Source organism: Stenella coeruleoalba (assembly GCF_951394435.1).
Source record: "Stenella coeruleoalba genome assembly, chromosome: 9".
Taxonomy (NCBI): Eukaryota; Metazoa; Chordata; class Mammalia; order Artiodactyla; family Delphinidae; genus Stenella; species Stenella coeruleoalba.
The window spans coordinates 98,412,381-98,439,912 of record NC_137155.1 but is presented as its reverse complement, the minus strand read 5'-3'; the positions used below and the strand labels follow the sequence as shown (position 1 = coordinate 98,439,912).

The 27,532-nt window shown below is 50.2% G+C and overlaps 1 protein-coding gene across 2 annotated transcripts; it reads left to right on the top strand.

The window, feature by feature from the left end:
* Nucleotides 1–351: 351 nt before the first annotated feature.
* Nucleotides 352–27,184, top strand: ZNF777 (zinc finger protein 777). 2 transcript variants are annotated; one of them, XM_079931772.1, is made up of 6 exons: nucleotides 352–1,421; nucleotides 5,417–6,277; nucleotides 7,297–7,423; nucleotides 9,510–9,623; nucleotides 22,367–22,618; nucleotides 25,764–27,184. In XM_079931772.1, the coding sequence occupies exons 1-6, from the start codon at nucleotides 1,305–1,307 to the stop codon at nucleotides 26,918–26,920; spliced, it is 2,628 nt and encodes an 875-aa protein (XP_079787898.1). In that variant the 5' UTR covers nucleotides 352–1,304; the 3' UTR covers nucleotides 26,921–27,184. The 2 variants fall into 2 exon arrangements, with proteins under 2 accessions (XP_079787898.1, XP_079787899.1); XM_079931773.1 differs by lacking the exon at nucleotides 352–1,421 and adding an exon at nucleotides 1,460–1,777.
* The last annotated feature ends 348 nt before the right edge of the window (nucleotides 27,185–27,532 follow it).

The following is a 27,532-nucleotide window of genomic DNA, read 5'->3' as shown; positions in this document are numbered from 1 at the left end:
TTTTGTCTCTTCTTAAGTTAGTTCCAGTTGGGTTTTCATCACTTGTAACCAGGAGGCCTGCTTATACTTTCTTTTTCAGGTCATTACCCGTTCATGCCACCTTGTACGTACTCCCTAAAAATGTGTATAAGTGAACCCGTCCAGGAAAGGGAGTCGCCAGCTCCAGGCTCTCCCATTCCTTTTGGGATCGCTCTGCTGGTTAGAAAGAGCATTCCTACAAGGGACCGAAGGAGCAACTTGGGGTAAACAAGTCACTTCCCCCCCCCACCCCGCCCCCGGCCTCAGTTTCCTCCCAGACGCCGGGTCTGCCCCCTCCAGCCCCAGCTCTCTGATTCTCGGCATTCTGTCCTTTCAGGTCGAAAACAACACTCGGGCGTTTCACAAAAGCACCCAACCCCCTTGCTCCCCTGGAACCGGGGCTGCACGGAGCCGGTCACATGAACTCCGGGCTTTCTTTAGTGTGACGGGTTTTTTAGATCCCTTTGTGAGCGCAGGTTTTGAAAGGGAACGACCCGGGTTCTGGGTTTGAGAGGAGCGGGAGGACCCGGCGGTTGGAAGGCTGTCGGAGCCAATCAAGCCGCCTCCAGACCCCAGCACGTCGCCTCGGCCGCGCGCTGTTATTTCTCCTCCATTCTCCTGCCTCCGGGTCTCGCCCTAGGGTGCCCGAGGAGGCGAGGACCCCAGGTGAGAGGCCGGGGGCCCCGGGGGATGGGAGGCCCGAGCGGTTCGGCCCGGGCGGCACGACGGGCTGGCCCGGGGCTCAGGGCGTGTCCGTCGCCGCCTGGCTGCTCGCTCGACACTGTTCGCTCCTACCGGCTGTAGATGGAGCTGTCTGGGTTCCTGCAGCCTCCGACGAGCCTCGGAGTGTTTCTCTTTAAACGGCCTGAGAGGGACATGCCTCCCAGGATGCAGTTTGTATCAACATGGCAGCTGCTGTGCAGCTCCCCTGCTGAAGAGGCGCCGGGACGGCAGCGCAGCTCGCAGCCGGGGCCGGGGCCGGAGCCGGGGTCGCAGCCGCGGCCGCAGAGGGGCCGGTGCTGAGGGCCGGGGCCCAGCTCGCGGCCGGGGCGCAGCCCGCCGGCCCGCCCGCACCGCCGCGCGACCCGCTCCGACGCCGCCGCCGGGCTCGGCCGCTCCGTCCCCGCCCGCCCCGCGCAGGCCGGGCCCGACGGCCGCGAGAGCCCGGGCGGGGAAGGCCGGGCCGGGCCGGCGCCGCCTGCGGAGAGCCCAGGGGCCGGCCTGCGTGGGGCCGCGCGGCGGCGGCGGCGGCGGCGACTCCGGCCCGGGCCGGACAGCACAGGGCCATGGCCGAGGCGGCCCCGGCTCCGGTGAGGGCGGCCCGCGCGCGCACGGACGCGCGGACTCGGGGCCCTGGGGACGGCCTGCGCGTCCCGGGCTCGGCGGCCCGGCCTGGGGTCTCGGTAAGGGACGGAAACGCCGCGACGTGGGGGCGGGGGAACCGGAGGTCTCGCGCGCCCCTGCTAGGTGGGGGCGGGGGCTACGCGCGGGGAGCCGTCCGCCGTCCGGGCGCGGCTGAGGGGACGCTTGTGGCCTGGCACGCACGCGGGCCCGGAGGCGGGCACCCGGGCGGCGCGCCTCGTTCTCTGCGGAGCCGGCGCTGCGTCCGTCGGGGTTGCCGCCGCACGTTTTCCGCAGAGCTCGGCCCCGCCGAGACTCTCGCGGCCGGAGCGCGGCGCTGACGCGGCTCTCCCCATTTCGCAGAACGGAGACACTGAGGCACGGACACCTGGCGGCGACCGGCCCTGCCTGCCCCAAGGTCACGTAGCGAGTCAACCATGGCTCGGCGCCCGCGTCCGCAAAAATGCCTGCCTCCGGGCCGCGGGCCTGGACGGGGAGGGGGCGGCCCTAGCGGCGGCCTCCCCTGGGGTGGGGGCCGGGGCCGGCGCGCGGGCGACGCGGCCCGTCGGGGGGGAGGTGACGGCCGTTTGGGAGGCTGGGCAGTGCCCAGCCGAGCGTCCCCGGTGTGAGGAGCAGGTGACCCTCGGGCTCGGGCGCTTCGGCCTCCAGTCTCTGCGTCCGGGGGACCCGGTTGAATTCTGGGTGTCCAGACGGATGGGGTCTGGGGAGCAAGCTACTAAGGGTTTGGGGGCTGGTTTGCCTCTTCAGTGGACCATTCTTAAAAATCAGTCTCAAAGTCTCCCCTCAGACCTGCTCTTTGAGATGCAGTAGCCGTGTTGTGAGGAGGATTGCTGCATGGGGGGCAGTGCCCTGAGCCTCAGTTTCCTGTTGTGTGCAGGAAGGGGTCGGGATATAGGACTTTCTAAAGAGCCTCTCAGGTCTTACAAAAAATGATCATAATAATAAGAATGATAATGATAATATGAATAATAAAACTCTTGGGAAAATAAAATAAAATGATTTTTAAATGCTTAGATCTCCAGGACCCTTGAATGGTAGGTATATAATTCTGGGTGAACCACACTGGGTCATACAAGGCAGTGGCATGGCTTTCTTTATAAGTCAGGTGTGATTATGTATTTTTCTGCCAATGAATGAATCCTGGAGACTCCATCCTCTTAGGATACATGGGGTAGGGAAGGTGGGTTAAATCCTGTGAAATGAGAACCAGAAGAATTCTCCCCCTGCCCCCAAGAGTTTGCGAATGCAGGCTTGTTAATCTCACATTTTATATTTACAGCTCCATTCCTCTCTTTGGCCATTTCTTTCTGCTTAGGGTGGTATCAAGCCACAGGTTTACTGGGACTGGTGAAATTACAGCAAGGGGCTTTTATTTGGGGGTGGCGGAGGGGATGTGCTCCTGTGGCCCCTCATTGCTCTACAGTCCTCCAAATCCAGAAATGGACAGAGACGGTCTAATAATAGAGAGCAAAGAACTGGTATTTTCCTTTGAGCTCTGAGTAGACTAGTTAGCAAAGATGTCTTGCGCTAATGGCTTAATTTACTGTCCTGAAGCTTCTCTTCATTGTTTCAGTTAAGCCCCTGTATTACTCAGGGGGACTAACTTGGCCCCTGGGGATTTCCCCTTCCTCCTACTAGTTGTAGGCAAATACCCTAATCCCCCTGTGAGGACAGGGCCATACATGTGCCTGTTGCGTTGCGTTATGCTCGTCACTTTCCCTGTGTCTGAGGCTCCTATCCCAGCGGTCGTCCAGCCTTGCCCTCGCCTGTGAAGAGTTGAGAGGTGGCTTAGTTGTCGACAAGCCTTCAGTTTCAGGGCTCTGTGATTCCCTTGAAAGTGCTCGCAGGATTTGGCGTATGTGCCCATGTGTGTTTTTTGAGGGGGAGAATCCATAGTTTTCATCAGCTTTTTCAAAGGGGTCCCTGACCCCAGCATTAGATGGAAACGTCTATGGGCAGGACCTTCCCACAGGTCTTTGTTTAATCTCCAAGCCTCCGAATCTTAGAGGTAAAGAGGATTCAGAACACATACTGACCAGCTGTCTCATCTGACAGATGAGGCCTAGAGGCGACCTACAGTGTAGGCGGAAGCCCAGGCTCTGGAGCCAGACTGCTGTGTGACGTTGGGCCAGTTACTTGGCCTCTCCAAGCCTCCACAACTTCCTGTGCTAAGTGTGGATAAGAATTCTAGTGGTCCCTGTTTATAGGGTTTTGTGGAGAGTAAATTAGATAATCCTTTAAAACACAGTTCATGGCGCATAAATGCCAGAGAGTTGTCAGGGCTGACTAATTAGCCCTCACATCTGGTTCCCTGCAAAGCTATTGGGTCGTACCATCTCAAAAACCTTTTGCCTGAACAAGGCCTTAAATCTTCCATCCTTGTCTTAAAAGCGTGATGCTGTCTCAGTTAAGCTACACATAAGTGAATGAATGAACAAATGAAAGAAAGAAAGCAACAGAAGGTATAAATAGGTTTAGATGAGTCTTTGATAGATGACGCAAGGCACTTCATTATTAACTCTAATAATTTCTTTGTAACCCGGTCATTTATACTATTCGTCCAGTAGACATTTGTTGGGCACGTACTGTATTTCAGAGTGGACACCAGGAATATGCTAATTTTCAAACGAAGAAAAGGGACATTTCAGTTACTTTAAAGCCCACTTCTGTATGGCACACAGTAATCGGCCATTCAGCAGATTGAGCGAAGGAAGGGTATGAGGGAATGGACAAACATTGATATGGAAGAAACTCCGTTCAGTTCCAGTAAACATGCTGACATTCTGGATAGACAGATACAGAGCTGGTCACTCAGAAGACCTTGGCTTCACTTCTTTGATGACACAAGCACTCCCTGAACATGGACATGGCAAGGTGGGGAATGGGGAGAGTGTGAATAATTGAAACCCCCTTCAAGTAATTGAAGGACTCGGTCTTTATTCTGGTTCTGGTCCCCACCAACCTTGACACAGCTCTCAGAACTGGTTGACTTCAGCTTTGCTTCTGGTCCTTCCAGGCCTCCTTTCCTCCTCTTTCCCCAGCTCATGAGCCATGGGGAGGACTCCGGATGGCCAGGGTCCACCTACCCGCCGGGGACCATCAGCCCCGGGAACCTTGGCTCCCTCAGGAGAGTCTGAATGGCCACTCCCACACCTGTCTCAGTGTCTGTCTGTCTGTCTTCTCTGTGTGTAGCAGGAGCCAGCCTGAATGCACGGTAGCCCGTTCAGCCTCTCCAGCAGGGGCTGGGTCCACTGAGCGTGCCTCAAAGGCAAACCTCTACCATATCAACCCTTTGAGAAATGTTATTAAGTCAACAGTGCAGATTTTATCACGGAGTCTGGGAAGCTTAAGGTACTTGTGTGTCATCGCTGTTGGACAAAGTGAGGGAAAGAGCATGGGTACCACGACTGCCTGATAATACAAGTAGAAGCGGTGGGACTGGATGTCAAGCTCACCTTCGGGGTAAGTGCCTTGACAGAACCAGCCCCAGCTTGCTGGCAGTCTTAGGCTAGCCTGGCATTGACAAAATTCTGCTCTATTGTTTTTCAAAGTTTTATTCTATGTAACGCTCAATGCTCGAAGAACTCAGTGAGGCAGCAGCTGGGTCAGGTGTTAATGACCCTTATTTGGTGGCTGAGGTCGCTGAGAACAGAGGAGTTGAATAATTGGGCCAGGGCAACCCAGGCAGCATTGGTGTAGACAGGACTGAACGCCAAGTGTTCTGATTCAAGGCCAGTATCCTTTCTCCTCTCCACACCACTACTCACGAGATGACACCTGTGCAGTGTATGTTGTGAAAAAGGAGATGGCTCTGTAGAAGCAGAAGGTGGCATAACCATCTTTTATTTGTTGTTATTAGCAGTTGTCATTGATGTGTAGATCAATGCTAGGGTCTCAAGAAGAGATTCATGTCCATGGAACATATCTTATTGCTGCGAAGCCTGAAGCCCTTTTAATGTAGGTGCTTATTTTGGGGGATTTATTTGCCAGCTGCAGACTTTGGCCTTCAGTCCTGTCCTTTCTTTCTGGAACACAGGTCCAGCAGCTGGACATGGAGACCCAACGCTCCTCACCTCTGTCATTCCCCAACGTTGTGCAAGAGGAAACCCCGCGTCAGGCCCCTGCTGGACTCCCTCGAGAAACTCTGTTCCAATCCCACGTTCTTCCCCCCAAAGAAGTTCCTTCTCTGTCTCCCGCCATTCCCCGGCAAGGCTCCCTACCCCAGACTCCCAGCGCTCCCAAGCAACAGACTTCTGGCCGAATGCCGCATGTGCTCCAGAAGGGACCCTCACTCCTGTATCCTGCCGCTTCCGAGCAAGAGACTCAGATCCAGGGCCCCCTGACTTCCCAAGAAGAGGCCCCGTATCTACCCCCAGCTGCTGCTGAACCAGAGATCTCGCTTCTCTCCCACTCCACCCATCATCAAGAAGCCCCACTCCACTCCCCCGAAGTTCCCGAGAGAGACCCCTTGACCCTTTCCCCCACAGTTCCCGAGACTGACATGGACCCCCTGCTCCAGAGCCCGGTTTCCCAAAAGGACACCCCCTTCCAGATCTCTTCTGCGGCCCAGAAGGACACACCACTCCCAACGGCGGAGATCACCCGCTTGGCCGTGTGGGCTGCCGTCCAAGCGGTGGAGAGGAAACTGGAGGCCCAAGCCATGCGGCTCCTGACCCTGGAGGGCAGGACTGGGACAAATGAGAAAAAGATAGCCGACTGTGAGAAGACGGCCGTGGAGTTTGCAAACCACCTGGAGAGCAAATGGGTGGTGCTGGGGACCCTGCTGCAGGAGTACGGGCTGCTGCAGAGGCGGCTGGAGAACATGGAGAACCTGCTGAAGAACAGAAACTTCTGGATTCTACGGCTGCCCCCGGGCAGCAATGGAGAAGTTCCCAAGGTAACTTTATCCCAACCGGGGCTTCCCGAGGAGTGACCGGGACTGGAATGTGTTTTAGGAATTTAATATCAAAGAAAGGGAAAGCCGTGGTTAAGAAGGAAAACAGTATGATGATACCTAGTCACCAACTTCACATTGCTGAGAACAGGACGCAGCAAAACCAAATGATTTCTCCTGTTGATAAAAGCATAGGCTATAGATTAGAGAGACGACCTAGTGATGGGGGCTGTCAGTGTAGAAGGCGTTCAGTCTGTGATGTCTGAGGATAAAAGGCAAATTGAAGGCCAAGTGGTCGAGCTGTGGACAAGTGTGAACCTGTGTGGTTCCCCGTGGAGGTGGAGGGAGGACGTGGTGAAATGTTACAGGGCGGTGTCCTGCTCAGCATTTTTATCAGTAAACTCATAAATCATGTTAACGCCAGTAAAAATATGATTTCCAGAGGTATCCTAAAGAAACAGAGGATGGTTAGATTTTTGTATTGTTTCCCAGAGGAAAGCACTTAAACGTGAACTGCTTTTCTTCCTGTTCTTTTATGCCACGGCCCCTTTTCACAGCCTCATGGAGGGAAAACGCGTGGACCGTGTTGCCTGGGCCAGCACTCTGCAGATTGTATTGTGTACAGGGATCACCTGGGGATCTTACTAAAGGCTGAATCTGAATTAGTGAGTCTCGAGTGGGGCCTGGGAGCCTGCATTTCTAGCATTCCCCAGTGGTGCCATGGCTGCTGGTCCACACTTTACAGCAGTAAGGACTGTCCTGTTAGAGAGGGAAAGGACCAGACATCACGGGGCCCCGACTCTCTCGGGCCAGGACAGTGGCTGAAGCCTCCTGGTTTCTAGAGAGGTCCTTGGTGAAAACCCACAGCTCGGCCTCTGGGCCTTTCCCACTCCAGTCCTAAGAGTTTTGAAACAGGCCCAGGGGGCCAGAGCCATTGGCAACCTTCAGATCTGGCGGCTGAGGGCCCGTGATGCCTTCCCGTTGGTCCGAGCTGTTGTGTGGAGCTTGTTGTGTGGTTTCAGGTCCCTGTGACGTTTGACGACGTGGCCGTCCATTTCTCGGAGCAGGAGTGGGGGAACCTGTCCGAGTGGCAGAAGGAGCTGTACAAGAACGTGATGCGGGGCAACTACGAGTCTCTGGTTTCCATGGGTAAGGAGACGGCTTCGCTGCCCGCGGCTTCCCGCCTGCTAGCTGGGGGTTCCTTAGGAGTCCCGGGAGCTCTGAACTCCCAGAGACAATTTTCGAGAGCACAGCAAATGAGAGCAGACACCCATATACCCACATACCTCAGCACAGCACAGATCAGCACAGCTCGTAAGCAGAGACCCCCCCCCCCACCCGCGGGGGCCAGGGGACAGACTCAGACGTCAGCAGTCTCTCACCTTTATATTATTTTCCCCATGGCCCCTATATACATATATATACATACATACACATATATATATATATATATCTTGAAATTAGTTTGTCCAGCAAACTATTATTAAGCACAGTGTGAGGTGCTTTATGAGAATGACATTTAATCCTCACACCTTGCCCGTGTGGGAGCTAGGACAGGTGTCAGCCCTCCTGATAGACCGCCTAGGTGGCTGAACACTGTCGTCGATTGAGAGCTTACGTCCCCCAGGTTCTCATCCCGCTCGTGCAGAGACGAGGTATGACCTGGGGAGTAAACGGTCGTCCTAGGTCCCTGCCAGGGAGTCGCGATTTCACTGGGATCTCTCATACCCCACAGTCGGTGGAGTCTTGTTTTCGCTAATGGGAGTATTTGAGGATGAGGACCTGGGAAAATAGGCTTTAGTCTTATATGTTTCCTTTTCTCCGATATGGGGAACTCTTTGGGCACAAAAAAAATTAGAAAAACATTAAATAAGCTGCTGTATAGAAAATCTGATCCTTGCTGGAATTGTTAATTTTATACATATATACCTCTCCATGGGGTAACTTCTTATTTTTTTCTGTTCTTTTTAAAGTATATACATAATTGTGAAAATGGAACAATTTAGATTTGTAAAACAAAGAGCAAGAGCAATCCCCACCCCCAGCCAGCACCGCTCCCCAGAGGTAACCACCGTGAACCCTTGGGCCGATATTGTTTCTCATCATTTTGCTGCACGCGTGCACACGCGGTTTGTGGTTTGCACAAATAGGATCCTTCACTTATTTTACCTAACAGTAGTCAGAGACAGCTTTCCATGTCAGCGCGGAGGCCTGCTCGAAAGACAGTGCAGTGTTCCCGCTGAACCGTCGGGCTGTTGATATAGAACTATCGACGCGCAGCAGCCTGAGTCCCTCTTCTCACTGCCACAGAGGGTTGCAATCAGCATCTCTATCTGTGCTCTTCCGCGAGTATTTCAGTGGGATGCCTTCCAGGAGGTGGGTTTGCGGAGGAAAGAGGGTGTCGTTTACAATGTCACGGGCACTTCCACGGGCCCTACCCAGGGCTGTGTATGTTCACGTAACAGAGTGTGACAACGCCATCTCCACACCCGGGCCGGAACTGAGGTTCTCCTATTGTAAAGATTCGTCTTTTCTGATGGTGAAAAATGACGCCGCATTCTTGTAACGTGTATCCCTTTGATGATCAGGGAGCTTGTGCATCTTTTAATATGTTTATTGGCCATTTGCATATTTTCTACGAATTACCCATTCATATCTTTGATTTTTTATTTTACTAACTGTAGAGGCTCTTTATATATAATTACGGACATTAATCCTTTGCCTTATTTTTTACAAATGTGTGTGTGTGATACTATTTTCTCCAAGTTTCTTTATCTTTTAAATTTATTTCCAAAGAACTTTAACTTTTTGTAATGTAAAAAAAAAAACCTATCAGTGTTTTGTTTCATGGCTTCTATATTTTATCAAGATCAGTTTTTTAATTTATAAAATTTCAAATATCTTCTCTCTTTGTCATGAAAACCTGAGCTGGCATTGGCCACCTGTGAGCCACAGATGACCAGTTTCCATCAGTGGGCAAGTGGTGCCCCAGAGCTGGTGCCGCTGGGAGGACCCAGGGCGCAGTTAACACACACACACATGCACACACACGTGTGCTCACACCCACTCTGTGTGCACCGAGGAGAAGGGCTGGAAACTTGGCGCTTCCTTCTGCAGCATTGCCGGCCTTGGGTAGGGCAACTGCTCCCAATGTCCCACTCACACAGGTGACATCTTTGTAGCATCCAATGCGAACTCATCCCATAGGATATCTTCTTTGCTTCCTCCTGCGCAGACTATGCAATTTCCAAACCAGACCTCATGTCTCAGATGGAGCGCGGGGAGAGGCCAGCCATGCAGGAGCAAGAGGACTCAGAAGAGGGCGAGGCGCCTGCGGACCCCAGTGCCGGTGAGTGGCTGCCAGGCGGCACGGGCTGTTACAACCCACCGTGGGCCCCGGAGGGCTGTGTTAGCAGGCTGAGTGCCTCAGGGAAGCCTGCAGGTGCTGGGACCTGCCTGGGGCCTCCTTGATCGCCAGTGGCCCTAGCGGCTGAGCTAGGAATGCCGTTGCGGTCATTGTCTCGGGGAGCTTTTGACGCGACCGAGCGTCACCTCACTCTTTGCGGGAAACAGAACCAAAACTGGCAGAAAGGCGTTCCCTTGTCGGGATGCTGGTGTGGGTGAGCCTCGAGCTCCCAGAGGAGGGCCACGTCCCTGGTCCTGTGGCCGGTGCGTGGAAGGACAGGGACAGACACGGACTTTACCCGAAGCATCCTCCAGTGTGTGGGGCGGGGTCCAGACGAGGCAGTGAGGTGAGGCGGTGGAGAAGCGCAGGCCGGCCTGGCCGCGGGCTCGGGTGCAGACGCCAGCGTCGGGCTGCTGGCGCTTGAACCCCGGCTTCTCTGCGTCCTCGCCCTGTGGTTTTTATTACTCGGCCTTTTGGAGGCCCGCTTTCTCATCCGTGAAACAAAACTGGGACTGATAGCCAGGGCTTGGCATGCTGACCGGCAGGTTCCAGTGGCCCAGGACACGCCAGCTGCTGTGTCCGTCTGCGTGGGGAGCCGTCCCTTCCCCAGCGGCCGCTCAGCAGCCCTCACACTTGCACGGCAGTGCTTTCGGGGTGTGGTTCGTTCTTTGGAATTGCCCTTGGCCTTGCATCACTTCCCTTGAAGGTCTTCCGTGGGAGGAGATCCTTGTCCTTTGTAGCCAAATGTCATGGGTGATCCTGTCTTTTGAAAAAGGAGGATAATCTAGCAGGAGAACTCACTGGGGCCAACAGCCAGGTCTTGTATGAAGTAATATCATCGACTCTGGCACCAGGAGGAGGTCCAGAATCACATGCAGGCATGTCGGCCCCATGGAGTGAGAGCAGAGGTAACTTCCAGAAGAGGCAGGACCCTGAGGAAAAATAAGTGCTGGCGTGTTTCAGAGAAACCCTAAGCCATCATCACTCTCTAGAGATTTGTCTGGAGATTGAAGTGGAGGGAAGAGGCAGATCCTGAATTCATTCTGGAAGACAAAAAAGATGGATTTAAAAGTAGATGAGGTGAGGGGCTTCCCCGGTGGTGCAGTGGCTGACAGTCCGCCTGCTGATGCAGGGGACACGGGTTCGTGCCCCGGTCCGGGAGGATCCCACGTGCCATGGAGCGGCTGGGCCCGTGAGCCATGGCCCCTGGGCCTGCACGTCCGGAGCCTGTGCTCCGCAACGGGAGAGGCCACAACAGTGAGGGGCCTGCATACCGCAAAAAAAAAAAAAAAAAGTAGATGAGGTGAGAGTGGGTGTCGTGGGACAGGGTGTGGCACGGGGCAGAGTGATCTTTTGTTTGGAGGAAAACAAGTGTGTATGTGAAAGGTTTGAGTGGCCGCATCCAAAAACAGGTGTCAGTGGGAACGGAGAGATTCAAAGGAGAAGAAATCAGAAAGAGGGCTTAGGAGGCAAAGAATGAGAAAGGGGAGGGGTGGTTTGTGGTAAAAATCCTAGAACCCATCCGATGTCCCCGTGGGGTTTTGTGGTCCGGGTACTGCTTTTGTAGCATCTTCTTAGAAGGGCTGGGATGGGAACGTGGACCCCTTCCTCTGTCTGCTTGTTCACACTCTCATCACAGGTGGGCCTCCCACAAAGTGGGGCCAGAATTGAGAGCAAATAACTCCAACCCCCTCGGCCCCAGGCGGGGTTCGTTCTGGCACAGGCGCATCTAAGGCCAGAGCTTCTGTGGGCAGCGGCGGCCTCACAGAGGCTGCCTTGTGTGGCTGGAATGTGCCATTTGTTCCACTAACCGTCTCAGCCACTAGGAGCCTGACTGGAGGGAGGACAGGCGAGGACTGAGAACCACTGCCCCATGGGCCAGCTGTAAACTCGCACTTCTGTGTGTGTGCAAGGCCCTGGCCTCGGGGTAGCAGGGTTGTCCTGTGAGTCTGCAGTTATCAGAGCCAGTGGTCACCTGTCATTCGTGTGTCCTCCCCCTTAGAAGAGTGGCCACAAGGCCAGCCCTGGGCCAGACCCAAAGGGTGATACCAATTGAGAATTTTCATGGTTCCAGGTACACCAAACATGACAGTTTTGGGAACTGGCTGAGTAAATGCATTCAGTAAACTAGTATTTATGGTTGGGGTCCCTAAGGGCAAGGAGACCTGAAGGTGACTCAGATAGCGACCCAGCTCTCAAAATCCTCCAAGCTGGGGCTCCCATTCATGGCTCTTTAAGGGCGAACAGGAGGCCTGGGGAAGCCAGGGACCATTGTCACCTAACAAATTAGCAGAATAAAACAAACAAGCCAGAAGCCATGGCTGAAATCCAAGTTCTCATACAGTGTACATAGTTTCAGTCTTTTTAAAGAGCAATTTGATATTTTCTGGTCTTCAAATATGTTTTAAATATTTAAAATGTTCATTTACTTAACCTAATAATTTCCTTTCTGAGAGTCTATAGCCTAGAAAAGAATCCAAAAATATGGATTAAGATGTACAAATATTATATTACATTATGATAGACGGTTATACAGCCACTAAAATCACACGTGAAGAGTTTTTACACCATATTTTCACTTGTATGTTTATTATTAAGTTCATCTAATATTTTTTGTACCAGGTACTATGTCAAGAGACTGATGTTAACAAACTAAACACCCCACATATGTAAAAAGACAGCCAGCCACTGTGGTAGTGTTGTGGAGACAGGCATCCAGGGCTCTGGGACACACAGCAGCAGAGGCCTTACTGGGACCAGGTGCTCAGCAAAGGCCTCGGAGGAGGTGGGATTTTTAGTGGAAGCACAAGTGGGAGTTCCCGTTACTCGGAAGAGAACTCCTCAGAGGGAGGAAAGACTGGAAGCGAGGGGGCTCTCTTTGTAGCCCAGGTAGGAGGCCTGGCATAGCCCAGGGAGCACCATGGGTATTTGCGAGGTGTATTTTGGCGTCGGTGGCTGGCGGATGTCGAATATGAGGAGAGGGGGTCCCACGGATGAGTCCAGGTCGTGACGTGAGTGAGAGGGTAGGTGGGGGACGACAAGAGGTTCCAACCCAGAGAAACGACAGGAACGCGTTAGGTGTGAGGTCCCAGGACACGTCCAGGAGGTGGTGTTGAGAAAGCAGCTGAACAAAGGAGGCTGGAGCTCACAGAAGAGCCCTGAGCTAGTGACAGACGTGTGGGCCTTGGTAGCGTGGACGGGATCAGCTTTCCCAGCCTGGATGGGAGAAGAGCAAGAGCACAGCCTGTGCCCTTGGCTTGGAGCCCTAACTGTTAGAGTAGATTTGGAGAGTTGGAATATCTGGGTCTGGGTGGAGCCCAGGTGTTAGTTTTGTTTGTTTTTAAGCTTCCAAGATGATTCTCATGTGCAGCCAGGGTTGAAAACCACTGCTGTAGGATTTGGAAAAAGGAGGAGGAACCAGAAGAAGCAAAGGAAACAGGAGTGGCCAGAAAGGTAGCAAGAAATCAGGGTGGTGCATTGTTGGGTATTTCAAGAGAAGAGTGTTTCCGGAAGGAGGGAGCGTGGGTAACAGTGTTGAATTCTGCAGTGTGGTTTAGTTAGGCAAAGACTGCGCGAAGTGTCCATTGGATTTGCAGATTGGCAGCATCAGTGACCTTAGCAAGAAAGAGAAACGTTGGCGGCACGACTGAGGTGGAAGCCTGTGAGTGGGTTGAGGAGTGGATGGGAGGCGAGGAAGTGGAGATTGTTCCAGTGTAGCTGTGGGTGGGGAAGAGAAACGCTGGCGGGCCGGGCAGCGTGGGGACTCTTGTTTGCTTAAGATGGGGATTGCCGAAGCCTGTTTGACATGTTGACAGGAATGAGCCAGTTGATACGGGAAGTTAATGGTATAGAAGTGGATAATGTAGGGACTTCCCTGGCGGTCCAGCAGTTAGGACTCCGCACTTTCACTGCCGAGGGCCCAGGTTCGATCCCTGGTCGGGGAACTAAGATCCCTAAGAAGTGAGAGTATATTACTTCTTATTCAGTAAAAATAAGTTTTTTAAAAAACAACGCATGAAGAAAGACTCCAAGTTAAAGGTGGCAGATTGACCGTGTGTTTACTCCCACCTCCCCAAGTCCTTCTAAAACGAGAGCGAAGGGACTTTTTTTAAAAGGAACGGACAAGGAGACAACGGCAGCTAAGTTTTGGAAGGCTGAGAGCAGATGGCTGGGTGATCGCTGATTGAGAAAGCAGAATCCAAAATTGGTGTTAGGGAAGAAACCCAGTTTGCACTCCACCCCCATCCCTGCTCAAGACTCGGGAACTAGCAGTACCAGAGGTTCCAGGTGTCTGGAAATGGGGGTAAAGGTGAGGCTAAAAACAGAACATTGGTCAAACATCTTAAGAGGCCTTTAAACACTGCCATTTCCCTCCATTGCCTCACCCGACCGTGGTAGGTGACCAAGGCTTATTCTCTGGAGATGGTGAACAACAGGGTTTCTGGACGTGGACGCCAGGCGTGATTGGGGTGGGTGCCATGTTGAAAACGAGGGAATGAGTGAAGCTTGACAGAGATGTTGAGATCTCTAGCCTTCTTCCCTAACCTGAATCCCAAAATGATGCTCACATCCAAGATTAAACCCTCAGGGCAGGATATTGGAAGAGTCTTATCTGGAGATGCTTGGGGCCAGCCCAGGAGATTTCCCAGGGAGATGATCTAGCTAAACAATCCTGCTGGGAAACCGAGCCCTACCTGAATGCACCAAACTTGCAATTCTCTTCTGACTATTCAACTTTTAATATAAATGGACAACCAAGAACCACAAGGCATTTGGGAAGAGCCTCTAATATACAGAGACAAAGGAGACAAAAAGCAGAAAAAATAAATTTCAAGGAAACAGAGACCATACGGGGTGGGGGGGGGGAAATATGTTTAAATACTTATATATAGTTATACATTTAAAATATACATTTTTTCATATTCCTTAGAGAGATAAAAGAAGTGAATGTATCCATGACAAAAGTATAATGCTTATCTAAAAAAAAATAGAAAGGAACTCTTAGAAATTAAAAATATAATAATGCAAATTAAAAACTCAGTAGCACTGTTAGAAAATAAAGTTGAATACACAGCCCAGAAAATAGAGCAAAAAGACAAAAAAGAAAATAGGGAGACAATAAGAAAAGTAAAGGATGGAAGTCTAATGTCCAGATAATAGAAATATCGGGATAAAAAATAGCAAAAACAGGGAGAAGGGAATTAGAGATGAAAGACTTCAGGAAAAATTCCCAGCGCTTAAAGACAGCTTTCCAGATCGAAGAGCCCGCCAGCTGTCCAGAACAGTGGATGAAAATTGATCCAGCCTTAAATACTTCAGCAAGAAATTTCAGCGCAACTGAGGACCCAGGAGATCTGACAAACTTCTGGGAGAAAGACCAGGTTCATACAAAGGAACAAGAATTAGAATGGCATTGGACTTTTCAACAGTATTGGAAGCTACAAGACCGTAGGATAATTCCTTTAAAATTCTTTAAATTTTAAAATTGGAAAATATTTTCTAACATTCTAGAATTTGCTATCTAGACAGACTAATCTAATTAAATATGAGAGTGAAATCGAGATACTGAGATGTTCACGGTCTGCCATGCGCCCTTTCTCAAGCTGCGGCAGGTACTTGGCCAAATGAGGAAGTAAACCAAGAAAGAGGTATAAGGAGCTCCAGCACAAGAGGGGAAGGAATCCCTGGGGTGCTGCCGAAGGGGATCCCCAAAAGACAGCTGTGGATCTGGAGGCACCAGTCCACACTGGAGCATACCAGAGGTTCCAGAAAATTTTTCTTCAAGTAGGTAAAACCGAGGAATCCCCATTATGTTTGGATGTTCTGAGAGGAGAGTTATAGAGCAGGGTGGGGGGAGACACTGGAGCTGACTTAGTGGTAATTAATAGTAAGCTAAGCAAAAGAAAAGAAAACTAGCTCCAGGGGAAGCAAATAGGTTTACAGGCATAGAAGAGTACTTATAGTATGCTACATGGTTCAATTTTTTTTTTTTTTTTTTTGCGGTACGCGGGCCTCCCACTGCTGCGGCTTCTCCCGCCGTGGAGCACAGGCTCCGGACACGCAGGCCCAGCGGCCATGGCCCACGGGCCCAGCCGCTCCACGGCGTGCGGAATCCTCCCGGACCGGGGCACGAGCCCGCGTCCCCCGCACCGGCAGGCGGACTCCCAACCACTGCGCCACCAGGGAAGCCCTACATTGTTCAATTTTAAATAGCACTTACATAATCCAATCATGTAAACACCCAACATTAATTCAACCAGAATTACAGGCTGGGAAAAATCAGGGATTTGGAAGAGATGTGGATGGTTGGGGAAGAGGTGGTCCTTACCTCCAGCTCTTGGAAGTCAGTAGATTATGCTTAAAATTGAAAACTCAAGGAGTAGCAATGCCATTATGTTATGTAGAGTTATGAATATAAGTGACAAAAGAATCAGCTAGAAGAATTGAAAGTGATTGCCTCTGGGGAGCAGGTTGGGGGGTGGAGGGGAGCTTCTTAAAAATGAGGTTTGAAGAACCCTTCATCCCTCTGGCCTATGTGTACATATAACTTTTTAAAGAAGATTTTAAAAATTAATATACCGAGGTTTAAAAAAATCTAACAGAAAGTGTAGCCATGAAAATGTTGGAAAGCCCATGGCAGCCATCATTTCTGTGCTTTGAGCTGGTGGAGAAAGTTAATGTGGCCACGCTGGTTTTTACTTTCCAATGAAACTCTGAAGTTGCGTCAGTGTAATTCAAAAAGAAAAAATGCAGAGAAAGTGAAAGTCCCATATAATTCTCCCTTAAGAATCAACAGATCGGGGCTTCCCTGGCGGTCCAGTAGTTAGGACTCCACGCTTTCACTGCCCAGGGCCCGGTTCAATCCCTGGTCGGGGAACTAAGATCCCACAGGCTGCACGGTGTAGCCAAAAAAAAAAAAAAAGAGAGAGAGAGAAGAGTCAACAGCTTATTCCTTGCAATTTATGTGCGTGTAGTCACACACACGCACGCGCACACACACACACACACACACACACAGCCTTAATTATATAATACTTTCTCATTGTTAAAAAAATTTCTTCAAACAATATAGAAGTACATTGTTTAGAACTTGCTTTTTCCAAAAATATCTTTGACAGCTTTACATGTCAACATGTAAGTCTCTTTTTTAAGCAGCAGACTGTAGTATTCTGTGTATTGATATCATACTTTAAACAAACTCCCGTTGATATGCATTTAGAGTCTTCACAAGTTTCAGTGCTTCATTAAACATCCTTTATAAGTAAATCTTCATGTACTCGTCTGAAACTTATTTAGAAGTAGACTTTCTGGGTCAAAGGATATACCCATTTAAAACTTTAATAGATATGAGCAAATGTCCTTCAAAACGATTGTGCCACTTTACACACCCTCATCTATACATGAGAAAACCTGTTTCCCCACACCCATGCCAATAGGTGGTATTATCTTTTTATTATTTGCCGGAGTGATGGGTAGAAAAGACAATATTTTGATGTTTTCACGCCCTCTGTAAGAGTGATGTTGAGCATATCTTCACGTATTTGTTGGTCACCAGTATGTCTTATTTATGAATTATCCTTTGCCCATTGTTCTTTTGGATTATTCATCTTTTTATTATTGATTTATAAAAGCTTTTTAAATATTAAGGATATTAGCTGTAGTCTGTCTTACGTATGCAAATATGTTTCCAAATTTATGGTTTACCTTTGTGTGTATCTGTGATGTAGCTGTTTAAAATTTTTGTGTTCCGATTTATTAATTTTAAGTTCCTATGTATTCAGATTTACCAGAAATTTTCTTTATGGTGGGTGGGCTTCATACCAAGTGTAGAAATACTTACTTGGCCTCTTTTATTCAGTAAACATTATGATCACAGGCCATAGACCTATGAGCTTTTCAAAAATCTATAAAAATATTTGAAAGCTGAAATAAGATATTTTTTGCTCCAGAAAATTACAAAATGTAAATAATTAAATGTTTAACTGTGTCTCCCAATATAACATTATACCGGCTTCATTAATTATTAAATTTAGTGTCCACAAACATTTAATACGTTTGAAAACAATTTGTAGGAGAGATTTTTCCCATCTCAGAAGAGTTCTTATGAAGAAATTTGATTACAGAGATTAACAACCTATCACAAATTAAATGTTTCTTATCACCAAACAGTGTCAAGGCAAAGCTACAAAAAATTTTTTCCAAAAAATTTACACCAAAAGATTGTAGTTGCTATGTGTTGTGCACATTTAATATGTTTGGTGTGACTGACCAGACAGCTTCCAGAAGGAATCTCTGAAGTCCCAGAGGGTCTCAGGGTAGCCTGTTCCTCAGCTCAATGCTGTTTAGAAAAAAAGAAACGAAAGAAAGAAAGGAAGGAAGGAAGGAGAGAGGGGAAAAAGCTGTGCTTTTCTCTAATGCTAGTATGATTTCGTTATTTATGTCTAAAGTTTTGATTCATCCGTAATTTATTTTGAGGTGAGATATGTGAAGATGGTTTTTTTGGTTTTTTCCTTCTAGTCAGGAAGCCAGCCGTCTCCACTTCATTTGCCTAAACCTTTTCCCACTGGTTTGAAGTGCTACCTTTGGTCATAAACTATATTCCCACAATGTACGTGTCTTTGATTAATTTTTTTAATGGGAGAACAGATTACTGCTTATGAATGCATTCTGGTTGTCAGAAGTTGTTTGGGGCAGAGAGACCTTTTTGGTGGGAAACACTGGTTTCCCTGCTGTGTAACAAGCGGGGGAGAGGCACGAAAAGGTGTAACCGATGCCCATTTCAAGGGCAAAAGAATTAGATGCCATAGAGAGGGGCAGGCGAGTGCTTGGGGGGTCAGAGAAGAGCACGCTCACGATGGGCTAGGAGTGGCCTGGGACGTCTGGTGGAGTGGGGGTCTTGAGGAGAGGTCAGGATGGGAAGGCAGTGGTCTTCAGGCTGCAGTACCCATTCGCCGGGGTACAAGAGACTTTCCAAGAAGGCACAACACAGAGGGCTTTGCGGGTTCAGCTTCCAAGTCTCTGCCCATCTGTTGTCCTTCATAAAGCGTGTCAGTGAGGGTGCTCGACACCTGCGGCCCCTCTAGTGTTGGTCCCATGTCCCATGTCTCCTACCACTGAGAACAAAAGAGGAGGCACCTCCTGCCCATCCTGCCTTACTATGGAGTGTTTCTCTGATGTATAAAAAGGCCTCTGGCTCACGAAACAAAGAGACAAGCCAGAATGTTGGGGGACAGAACCAGAAGTACATTGGTGGCTCTGGGGCCTGGATGGCGAATCCTCTTGGAAGTTAGATCGTTTGGAATACTTAGCTTTCGACAAAATTGAAAGAGAACCTAATTAAGTTGTCAGCTAATAGGTCATTAAAAACAATTTTTGATGATATGTTAACCATGTGCTTTTGCAGTATTTATAATTCAGAAGTTCAGAGAATGGAGTGATGATTCCGTAACAAAGCTCCCACCAGCCCAGCTACAGATCTATGTAAATGAGCTCTTCCAATGGTTATATTTATAAAAATGAAAGATAGGAGCAGATTTTATTCTGAACGCTGTCTCACTCCAGCAATAAGAATATTCATTCTCAGATAAATGAACTAATCGGGGAAAAAGTCCCCATGCATCCTTGTAAGAGATACATTTCCTACAGGTTTTTTGTTTCCTATCTTGAATAATTATTTTTCATTCCACAATAATAATAACTAAGGATGACTTAAGCCAGGCAGACAAGTAACACTTAGAACCCTGTGGTTATTGGAAGTGAAAGCAAAATTAATCTTTCCATTTACATACGCATTTCTGTGCAGTAGATGAGCTGATTAGGAAGGCACCTAAGCATAAATATGGTCTGTTAGGCTAAAATTCTGTGGGTAAAGTGGGAATGGAAATAGAAGTCCATGGTGAAAAGGGATGATCTTAAAACTCCAAGTATCAAAGAAGAACTTGTTCGTGTATTTTTTAAGTGAATAATGGTGGGTTTTAAATTGCTAGGGTTCTTAGATTCCATTGGCAACATTAAATGGCAATGGAAGAGTTTATTTTAAAATATCAATATTTACAGTACTCCAGAAATTACATCCTTAGCAGTGATTGAAGCATTTTGTCTATTTATTCAAAAAGGTGCAAACGGGTACATGGTTTTAAAAACTTATCTTAGGGAGGAGGCAAGCAAAATACCTTCAGGAGTTGTGAAGTCAGGGAAGGTATCTTTCCGACGCTGGAGTCATAGTTGCGGATGTCGTGCAGGGCCCAGAAGAGAGGAGGCCGGAGGAGGGACACGGGAGGAAGGGGATGCAGGGGGATGACGTCGAGCTGGAGCAGGAGGAGGCCCAGGACCTGAGTGTGGATGACTTTATGTTTTTTGTAAGACAGAGAATAGGATGAAGATGTCTTTGGAGAGTCAACTTGGAGGGAAGGTAGGCACGGTCTGCGTGGGAGGCTGTGCGGAGTGCAACCTGGGACAGTAGGGCTGCTTTGTATGCGGTCCGCTCCCCAGCTGTTGGGAATCGATTACTTGGCTGATCAGAGAGGAATTAAAGGACTGCCAGGCATCCGAAAGAACCCAGCTTTAGGTCATGTGGCATCAGTTGCTAGCATGACTGGGCGGTCTGCTTTCTGGGCAACGTGGTTCACTTTAGTGTGGGCGGGACAAGTGGATACGGTGAAGGACAGTGAGGGGCTTCGTTCACTGGGTTCCTGGTGCCTTTTCCTTTTTCCACAGCACTTAATCACCTTCTAACATACCATATAATTTATTATATATAACAAATAATATATATATATAATTTATTAACTATGTTTACTGCCTTATGTGAGATGTAGGAGAGCGGGGAGCTATGTTTTGTTCACTGATGTGTCCCACCATTAGAACATGCGTGGCACACAGGTGGTGCTCAATAAATAGCTATTGAATAAACATTCAAAGGATGAATGAATATGTTCATGCATATATGTTTATAATTTCCTTAATTAACAGTGAGTTTCAACCTTTAAGGGGCTTTATGCTAGCACAGCTCTGCCCATATGCGAGAAAATAAAGTTGACCCCTACCTCACACTATACACAAGACAAAAAGAAATTTCAGGTGGAATAAAGAGCTAAATGTAAAAAAGAAAACCTGGGAATAAAATCTAGGAGATCAGATGAACCATCTAGGACCAGAGGAGACCCTCTTAACTAAGAAAACCCAGGAGCCGTAAGAAAGAGGGACATATTTGACAAGATGAAAACTTTAGGAAAGTTATATGATAAGAGGTAACACAGAGACAAATGATAGATTTGGGGGAAATATTTGAAATGCCAGTAAGAGAAAATGGGTTATCTTTAATACAGGAATCAAAGGACTCTGACCAATTGACAGAACAGAGTTCACATAGAATCAACTCTAAAAGGCCAATAAATAAAAGAAATGATATTCAAATTACCCTCGTCAGGGAAGTAGAATTAAAGTATCAGTAAGTTATCACTTTATACCCATCAGACTGAGGAATATTAAAAAGAGCAGTGGTGTCTTGCCAGCAGGCACGTGGGGAAAAGGGCTGGTAGAAATGTGAATAGTCACAGCCTGTGGAAAAGCAGTCTGATGACACCTGTCAAAATCTAAAATATTTTAAATTTTTTACCCTGCAGTCCCACTCCTGGGACTCTCATAAAAATAAAAGCACTATTTTATGGTTAGAGATATAAACACATGTTTATGGCAGTGTTGTTCATGGCAAAAGCCTGGCAGCGGAAAGTGAATGTTGTCAATGAGGAAATGGTGGAGCACGTTGCTGTATTATCCTCACCATGGAATGCACGCAGCTTTGAAAAGGAACGCGTTAGCCTACAGAAATCGGTGTGAGGGGATTTCTACACGATATTTGGGTGAGAAAAGCAACAGAGGATTATGTATGAGGCAGTTGTATTTTTTTTAAACCTGTAATGGCCAGAAAGGAAAAACATAGATGTAAACGTGCTGTGATAAATCACTACATAAGCATAGAGAAAAGTGTGAGGGCAGTTACGGGGATTACCTGGGAAGGTCGCACCTGTCGAGTGGGGAGTGAGGCAAGTTAAAAGGGGAAAAAATACTGCACTAAAGAACAAAAATGTGCGCTAGAATCCTGTTTATTGAAAGTGATGCCTATGTGTGTAACGACATTTGAAATTAACCTACAGATGTACAGGCAGATTAAAAAAAAAATGTCAGGGCCATGTGTGTAATCAGATGCTGTTTAACGCAAAACGAACCCCGTAGCCCCTCTTATGCCTGTAAACGGGGGCCAGGAAGGGGCTGGGGGCCTCTGATCTGTAGGACACCTGGTGGGGAAGTGTTGAAAAGGTGTGCGGGGAGACCAGACGATTAGCCTTTTCTTTATTAGCCTGGTTGAGGGGGAGACAGAGAAACTGTTGCCTTTGGCTGACCTAACCTGGGAAAGGGAATTAGGATCTCTTTCTAAAAGAAACCCTTATTTTAAAATTATAGGGGGTCATGGAAACAAACCTGCGTCTCTTTTAACTTGACTGCAGTTCATATTCAAGGCTACACAGTGTCCGTGCCTACTCACTGCCAACCCAGGATATTTCTTCAGGGTCTCTAAAATAAGAATTTTGGAAATATAAATTCTAGGGCCCCAAAACCCTGGGCAGGTGGAATGAACATGTTCTGGATTCTTTTGCCCTCCCCCCACCCCGCCCCCACCTTCTCAGCTCACGACGGCATCGTGATTAAGATCGAGGTGCAGACCAACGACGAGGGCTCTGAGAGTCTGGAGACGCCGGAGCCCCTGATGGGCCAGGTGGAGGAGCATGGCTTCCAGGACTCGGAGCTGGGGGACCCGTGCGGCGAGCAGCCGGACCTGGACATGCAGGAGCCGGAAAACCCACTGGAGGCGTCCACGGAGAGCTCCGGCGAGTTCAGTGAGCTCAAGCAGATGCTGGCACAGCAGAGAAACTGCGCGGGTGAGTGGGGGGCTGGTGCCTGTGGGGAAGCTGTGGTCTCCTTTAGAGAGGTACTGTGACACTGAGGGCTCAGCAGGTGTGACAGAGCCGAGCATGGCCTTAGGTACAGCTTCCCTGCCTCGGCATTTAAAAGCATCCGTCTCCCGGCAAGGAAAGAGGGTGTTAACAGCCAAAGACCAGGTCAGATGAGGACATCAGGGGCTGGCGGAGATCATCTCTCCGGCCCCCTCCCTCTACAGGCAGAGAAGGCCCCACACTAGTGGCAATGCTAGAACTTCCATCTCCTGACGTGTCCTTGGTCATTCCCTTGTCACACTGGAAGCCTCAACTGGCTTGAAGATTTCCACCCTTGAAGAGCACATCTTTGTAAATGGCCGAGGCTGCTTTCTCTGGTAGAATCTAGGCATCATTTTTGTTTAATCGCAAGGCCTCAGGGTCACCATTCTGCACATCCTTGCTCCCTGGGAGGACAAGGAAACAGTGAGGAAGCGGCCTTGCAGCAGCACGGCCAGGACATCTTTTGTGGTCAGTTTTCTGATGCTAAACCATCCTCGCAGGCCTGAGAAAAGCCCTGTCTGATCATTGTGGTGTATTTTTTTAAATACACTACTAGACTTAGCCGCTATTTTATTCAGGAATTTTACAACTATATTCATAAATGAAGTGAACCTGAACTTTTCGGGAATCATCATTAAGATTATACTAGACTTATCAAAGGAACTGGGAAGCTTTTGCTCCTTTTTTCTGTATCCTAAAAATAGTGTGTAAGATAGGAATTCTGCGTGCTCCTTGAAAATTTGGTAGAACCCACTTGGGTTTTGGTTTTTGTATGTTTATGTGCAAAAGCGTCATTAGCCATCATATCAGTTACTATATTATTTATACTTAGAAATGTATCCACATCCATTTTATTTAGGTTTTTAAAAGTATTATTTTGATGATTTAAAAATTTTTTTTTCATTTTATTTTAACCCTTGCAGTTTGCTTTTTTGCACATAAAATATGGACATTGTTCTTGGTCAAAAGATGTGTACCTAACTGCTTATATTTAAATAATTGCATGATATTCGAGAAATCTTAATATACCATGTTGTCTTTCATTAGAGAATAGTGAAAGACACAAGGCAAGTTGTGAGAATTCGTTGAATGGGAGCTTCATAAGAGCAATTCCAGATTGCCCTTTGAACACTCCCATTAATTCTGTTAGTACCATTTAGTAATACTGTAAGCTTTTTGTGGGATTTCGAGACCTGAATTTTAGGGCCAACTGTTTCATTCTTATTTCATTAAGAAAAAACAACTTGGAAACTCAAGGAGAGTTTAAATCTTCCAAGGCCCATACTTCCCCCTCTGCCTTTCATAAACAACCCTATTTTCAGGCTAAACACCAGGGCAATGAGTTACCAACCTCTGAAGCTGCTTCCTCCTTCCTGATCTTTTAAGCATCGTGTTCCAGGGATGTTCTGGGTCACTTCCTGCTGAGAGTCCTGACAGGACCGAGGCAGCATTGTCTTACGACGGGAGGCCTGAGCTGGGACTTGGCACACCTGTGTTCTGATTTTAACACTGCCACTTAACTGGGTTCAGAGGAGTAGCTGGAAGTGCTGTGGCCTAGCGGTCACTGACAAACTTGAAGACCTTGGCCAGGTCACGAACACTGCCAGCTTCAGTTTCCTTATCAGTTGAGGGGACAGACTAGCTGGTCCTTAAATTGCAAGCTCTGAAAAGGTCTGACTTTATTTATTTGGAGACATTACTTGATAGTGCCAAGCTCGGATGCCCCAAGTCTGTGAAATGGGGATAATTCTTGCTTGACGTCTGCCATAAGATATTGTGAACATGAGAGAGCATAGGTGTGAGGTGCTTTGAAAAAGTTCTCATTTGTTTGCTTTTGAGAATTCTGCAGATGCAGACTATTACAGTATTGCATTTTCCATCTCACAGGTGGACTCAAAAGTGAATGACTTTCTCATGTCACACAAAGTCGACAACTAAAAATAGAGCTCCCCAATTAAGTGTTTAGGGAGGGCCAGGTGAGTTCAAGGCACCTGAGAAAATTCAAATAGGTGCTGGAGGCCTCTCCTTTTCTCTCGGACTTCTCCAGGGACCCTGTAGAACAGCCAGCATCTTAGGTCCTAAAGGGCCAGGCTAGAGGGTGGAGGGCCGGCGGCGGAGGACGACATCCACCATTTGGGGTGTTCGTGGAACACTCACCACGTGTGGGGCATTGCACACCTGAGCTTGTGGCAAAGGCAGAGGAAACCCCCCACCCCAGCTTCAGGGTCAGGGCTGGTAGAGTCTGTGCAGGTGAGTCATCCACCTGTGCAGGTGAGGTGCCCCATCAGAAGGCGGGGTTCTTAAGTCTCGGGGAGGCACCCCGCACGTGCTAGCAGCTCAGGGGGGCCTGAGGGATGCAGGTCGGGATGGTCAAGCAATGTTTTCAGGAGGAGACAGGATTGGAGCAGGGTGTTAAGTAATGGGCACGATTTGGAGACACGGAGGAGGGTCAGTAAAGACACCTGAGGAGAACTCTCCAGGTGCGTCCAGGAAAGGAGACCAGCGAGGCTGAGCAGAGTTCAGGGAGGCGAGACCACAGAGGGGGACGAGGTCGGGAACTTGATGAGTCAAGACCCTTTTGACTCTGCCGGTAGAAAGCCAATCCTCAAGTGGCTTAAGTAAGAAAGGGGTGTTTATCGGCTTGGAGAGCTGGTAGGTCCTCCAGTATGCCAACCTCAGGCGCCCTGGACCCGCTGCCTCTCCAGAGGGTTCTGCGTCTACGTGCCTTCTTTCCTGCCAGTCCCTGCCCGCCAGCGGCGTCGGGCGATGGGCACACGCAGCGCCCGCGTCCCACCACGAGGATGCCATCGTCCCTGCTTCCTCTGCATGAAATTCCAAGGCAGGTCTCCGACTGGCCCATTTTAGGCCTGGGCTCCTTCCTGAGCCAGGCGCCGCGGCCGGCCCGGCTTCCCTGGGCCGCAGGAGCGGGGAGCTGCGTTTTCCCGAAAGCAGGCCGTGGGGTGGACGATGCCCAGGCAGTGCCGCGGGCGAGGGCGAAGCGGGGCTTACCTCCTCCGGGTTAGGGGCGTCAGGCAACACCTAACGGCATCTTGTCTCTCTCTCCCCCCGCCGCGCGTCCCCGGAGCAGAGGGCATCGTGATCAAGACGGAGGAGCAGGACGACGAAGACGACGAGGACGACGAGGACGAGCTGCCGCAGCGCCTGCAGCCCCTCGGGCAGCTGTCCGGGAGGTACGAGGCCGGCATGTACCCGCCGCCCCTGCCCGGGGAGCTGTCCCCCGAGGGCGAGGAGAGCCCCCCGCCGCTGCAGCTGGGGAACCCGGCGGTGAAGAGGCTGGCGCCCCCGTCGCACGGCGAGCGGCACCCGGGCGAGAACCGGGGCGCGGCCAGCCAGCAGCAGCGGAACCGCCGCGGCGAGCGGCCCTTCACGTGCATGGAGTGCGGTAAGAGCTTCCGGCTGAAGATCAACCTCGTCATCCACCAGCGCAACCACATCAAGGAGGGGCCGTACGAGTGCGCCGAGTGCGAGGTCAGCTTCCGGCACAAGCAGCAGCTCACGCTGCACCAGCGCATCCACCGCGTCCGCGGCGGCTACGCCTCGCCCGAGCGCGGGCCCGGCTTCGCCCCCAAGCACGCGCTCAAGCCGCGCCCCAAGTCGCCCAGCTCGGGCAGCGGCGGCGGCGGCCCCAAGCCCTACAAGTGTCCCGAGTGCGACAGCAGCTTCAGCCACAAGTCCAGCCTCACCAAGCACCAGATCACGCACACGGGCGAGCGGCCCTACACGTGCCCCGAGTGCAAGAAGAGCTTCCGCCTGCACATCAGCCTGGTCATCCACCAGCGCGTGCACGCGGGCAAGCACGAGGTCTCCTTCATCTGCAGCCTGTGCGGCAAGAGCTTCAGCCGCCCGTCGCACCTGCTGCGCCACCAGCGGACTCACACGGGCGAGCGGCCCTTCAAGTGCCCCGAGTGCGAGAAGAGCTTCAGCGAGAAGTCCAAGCTCACCAACCACTGCCGCGTGCACTCGCGCGAGCGGCCGCACGCCTGCCCCGAGTGCGGCAAGAGCTTCATCCGCAAGCACCACCTGCTGGAGCACCGGCGCATCCACACGGGCGAGCGGCCCTACCACTGCGCCGAGTGCGGCAAGCGCTTCACGCAGAAGCACCACCTGCTGGAGCACCAGCGCGCGCACACCGGCGAGCGGCCCTACCCCTGCACGCACTGCGCCAAGTGCTTCCGCTACAAGCAGTCGCTCAAGTACCACCTGCGGACCCACACGGGCGAGTGAGCGCGCGGGCCGCCCCGTCGCCCCGCCCGAGCCCGGCGGGCGGGGACGGGGCGCCTCTGAGCCCCTTTGCTGTGAGCCCCCCTCTCCCTTCGCCCCTCCTCCCAAGGACGCGGGGTAGTGAGACCAGGTCGCTGGCTGCCGCGTTTCCCCGGGGCCCCAGGGGAGGAGCGCGGACCTGGGGAACCCCTTCGGGCTGTTAATTTCCTTGACAATAAAATGGATGAAACCAATCAGCACGGGGGGCGTGATTTGGCCGCCGGCCACTCGGAGGGGCGGGGCGGGGTCACTTAGTAGGGGATAGAACTTTATAATTACATTTTGGATACTGTGGTTCTATTTGATAATAATAGAGTAATTTTTAAAAGACGAGCGTTTCCTGTTTGCCGTTTTTGTTTGGTTTTGAAGGGGCGGGTTTGAGAAGGTGGCCGAGGTACATGGGCCTAGTGTCAGTGGACAGGTTCTGTTGAGTCCTTTTTCTGTGCTCATCCCCCGTGTTGGGTGGTGAAGGGGGCGCAGATCCCGCCGTTATAAAGCCGAAAAGGAGAGGCAGGCCTGAGCAGCCTCACAGGTGAATGAGCCCACGGGAGGGTGGAGCTCCCGGCGCAGATCCTC

Coding starts and splice junctions, on each gene's coding strand:
- ZNF777 (XM_079931772.1), top strand. CDS start 1,305: ATGGCCGAGGCGGCCCCGGCTCCGGTGAGGGCGGCCCGCGCGCGCACG. Junction 1,422..5,416: donor CGGCCCGGCCTGGGGTCTCG/GTAAGGGACGGA, acceptor TCTGGAACACAG/GTCCAGCAGCTGGACATGGA. Junction 6,278..7,296: donor GCAATGGAGAAGTTCCCAAG/GTAACTTTATCC, acceptor GTGTGGTTTCAG/GTCCCTGTGACGTTTGACGA.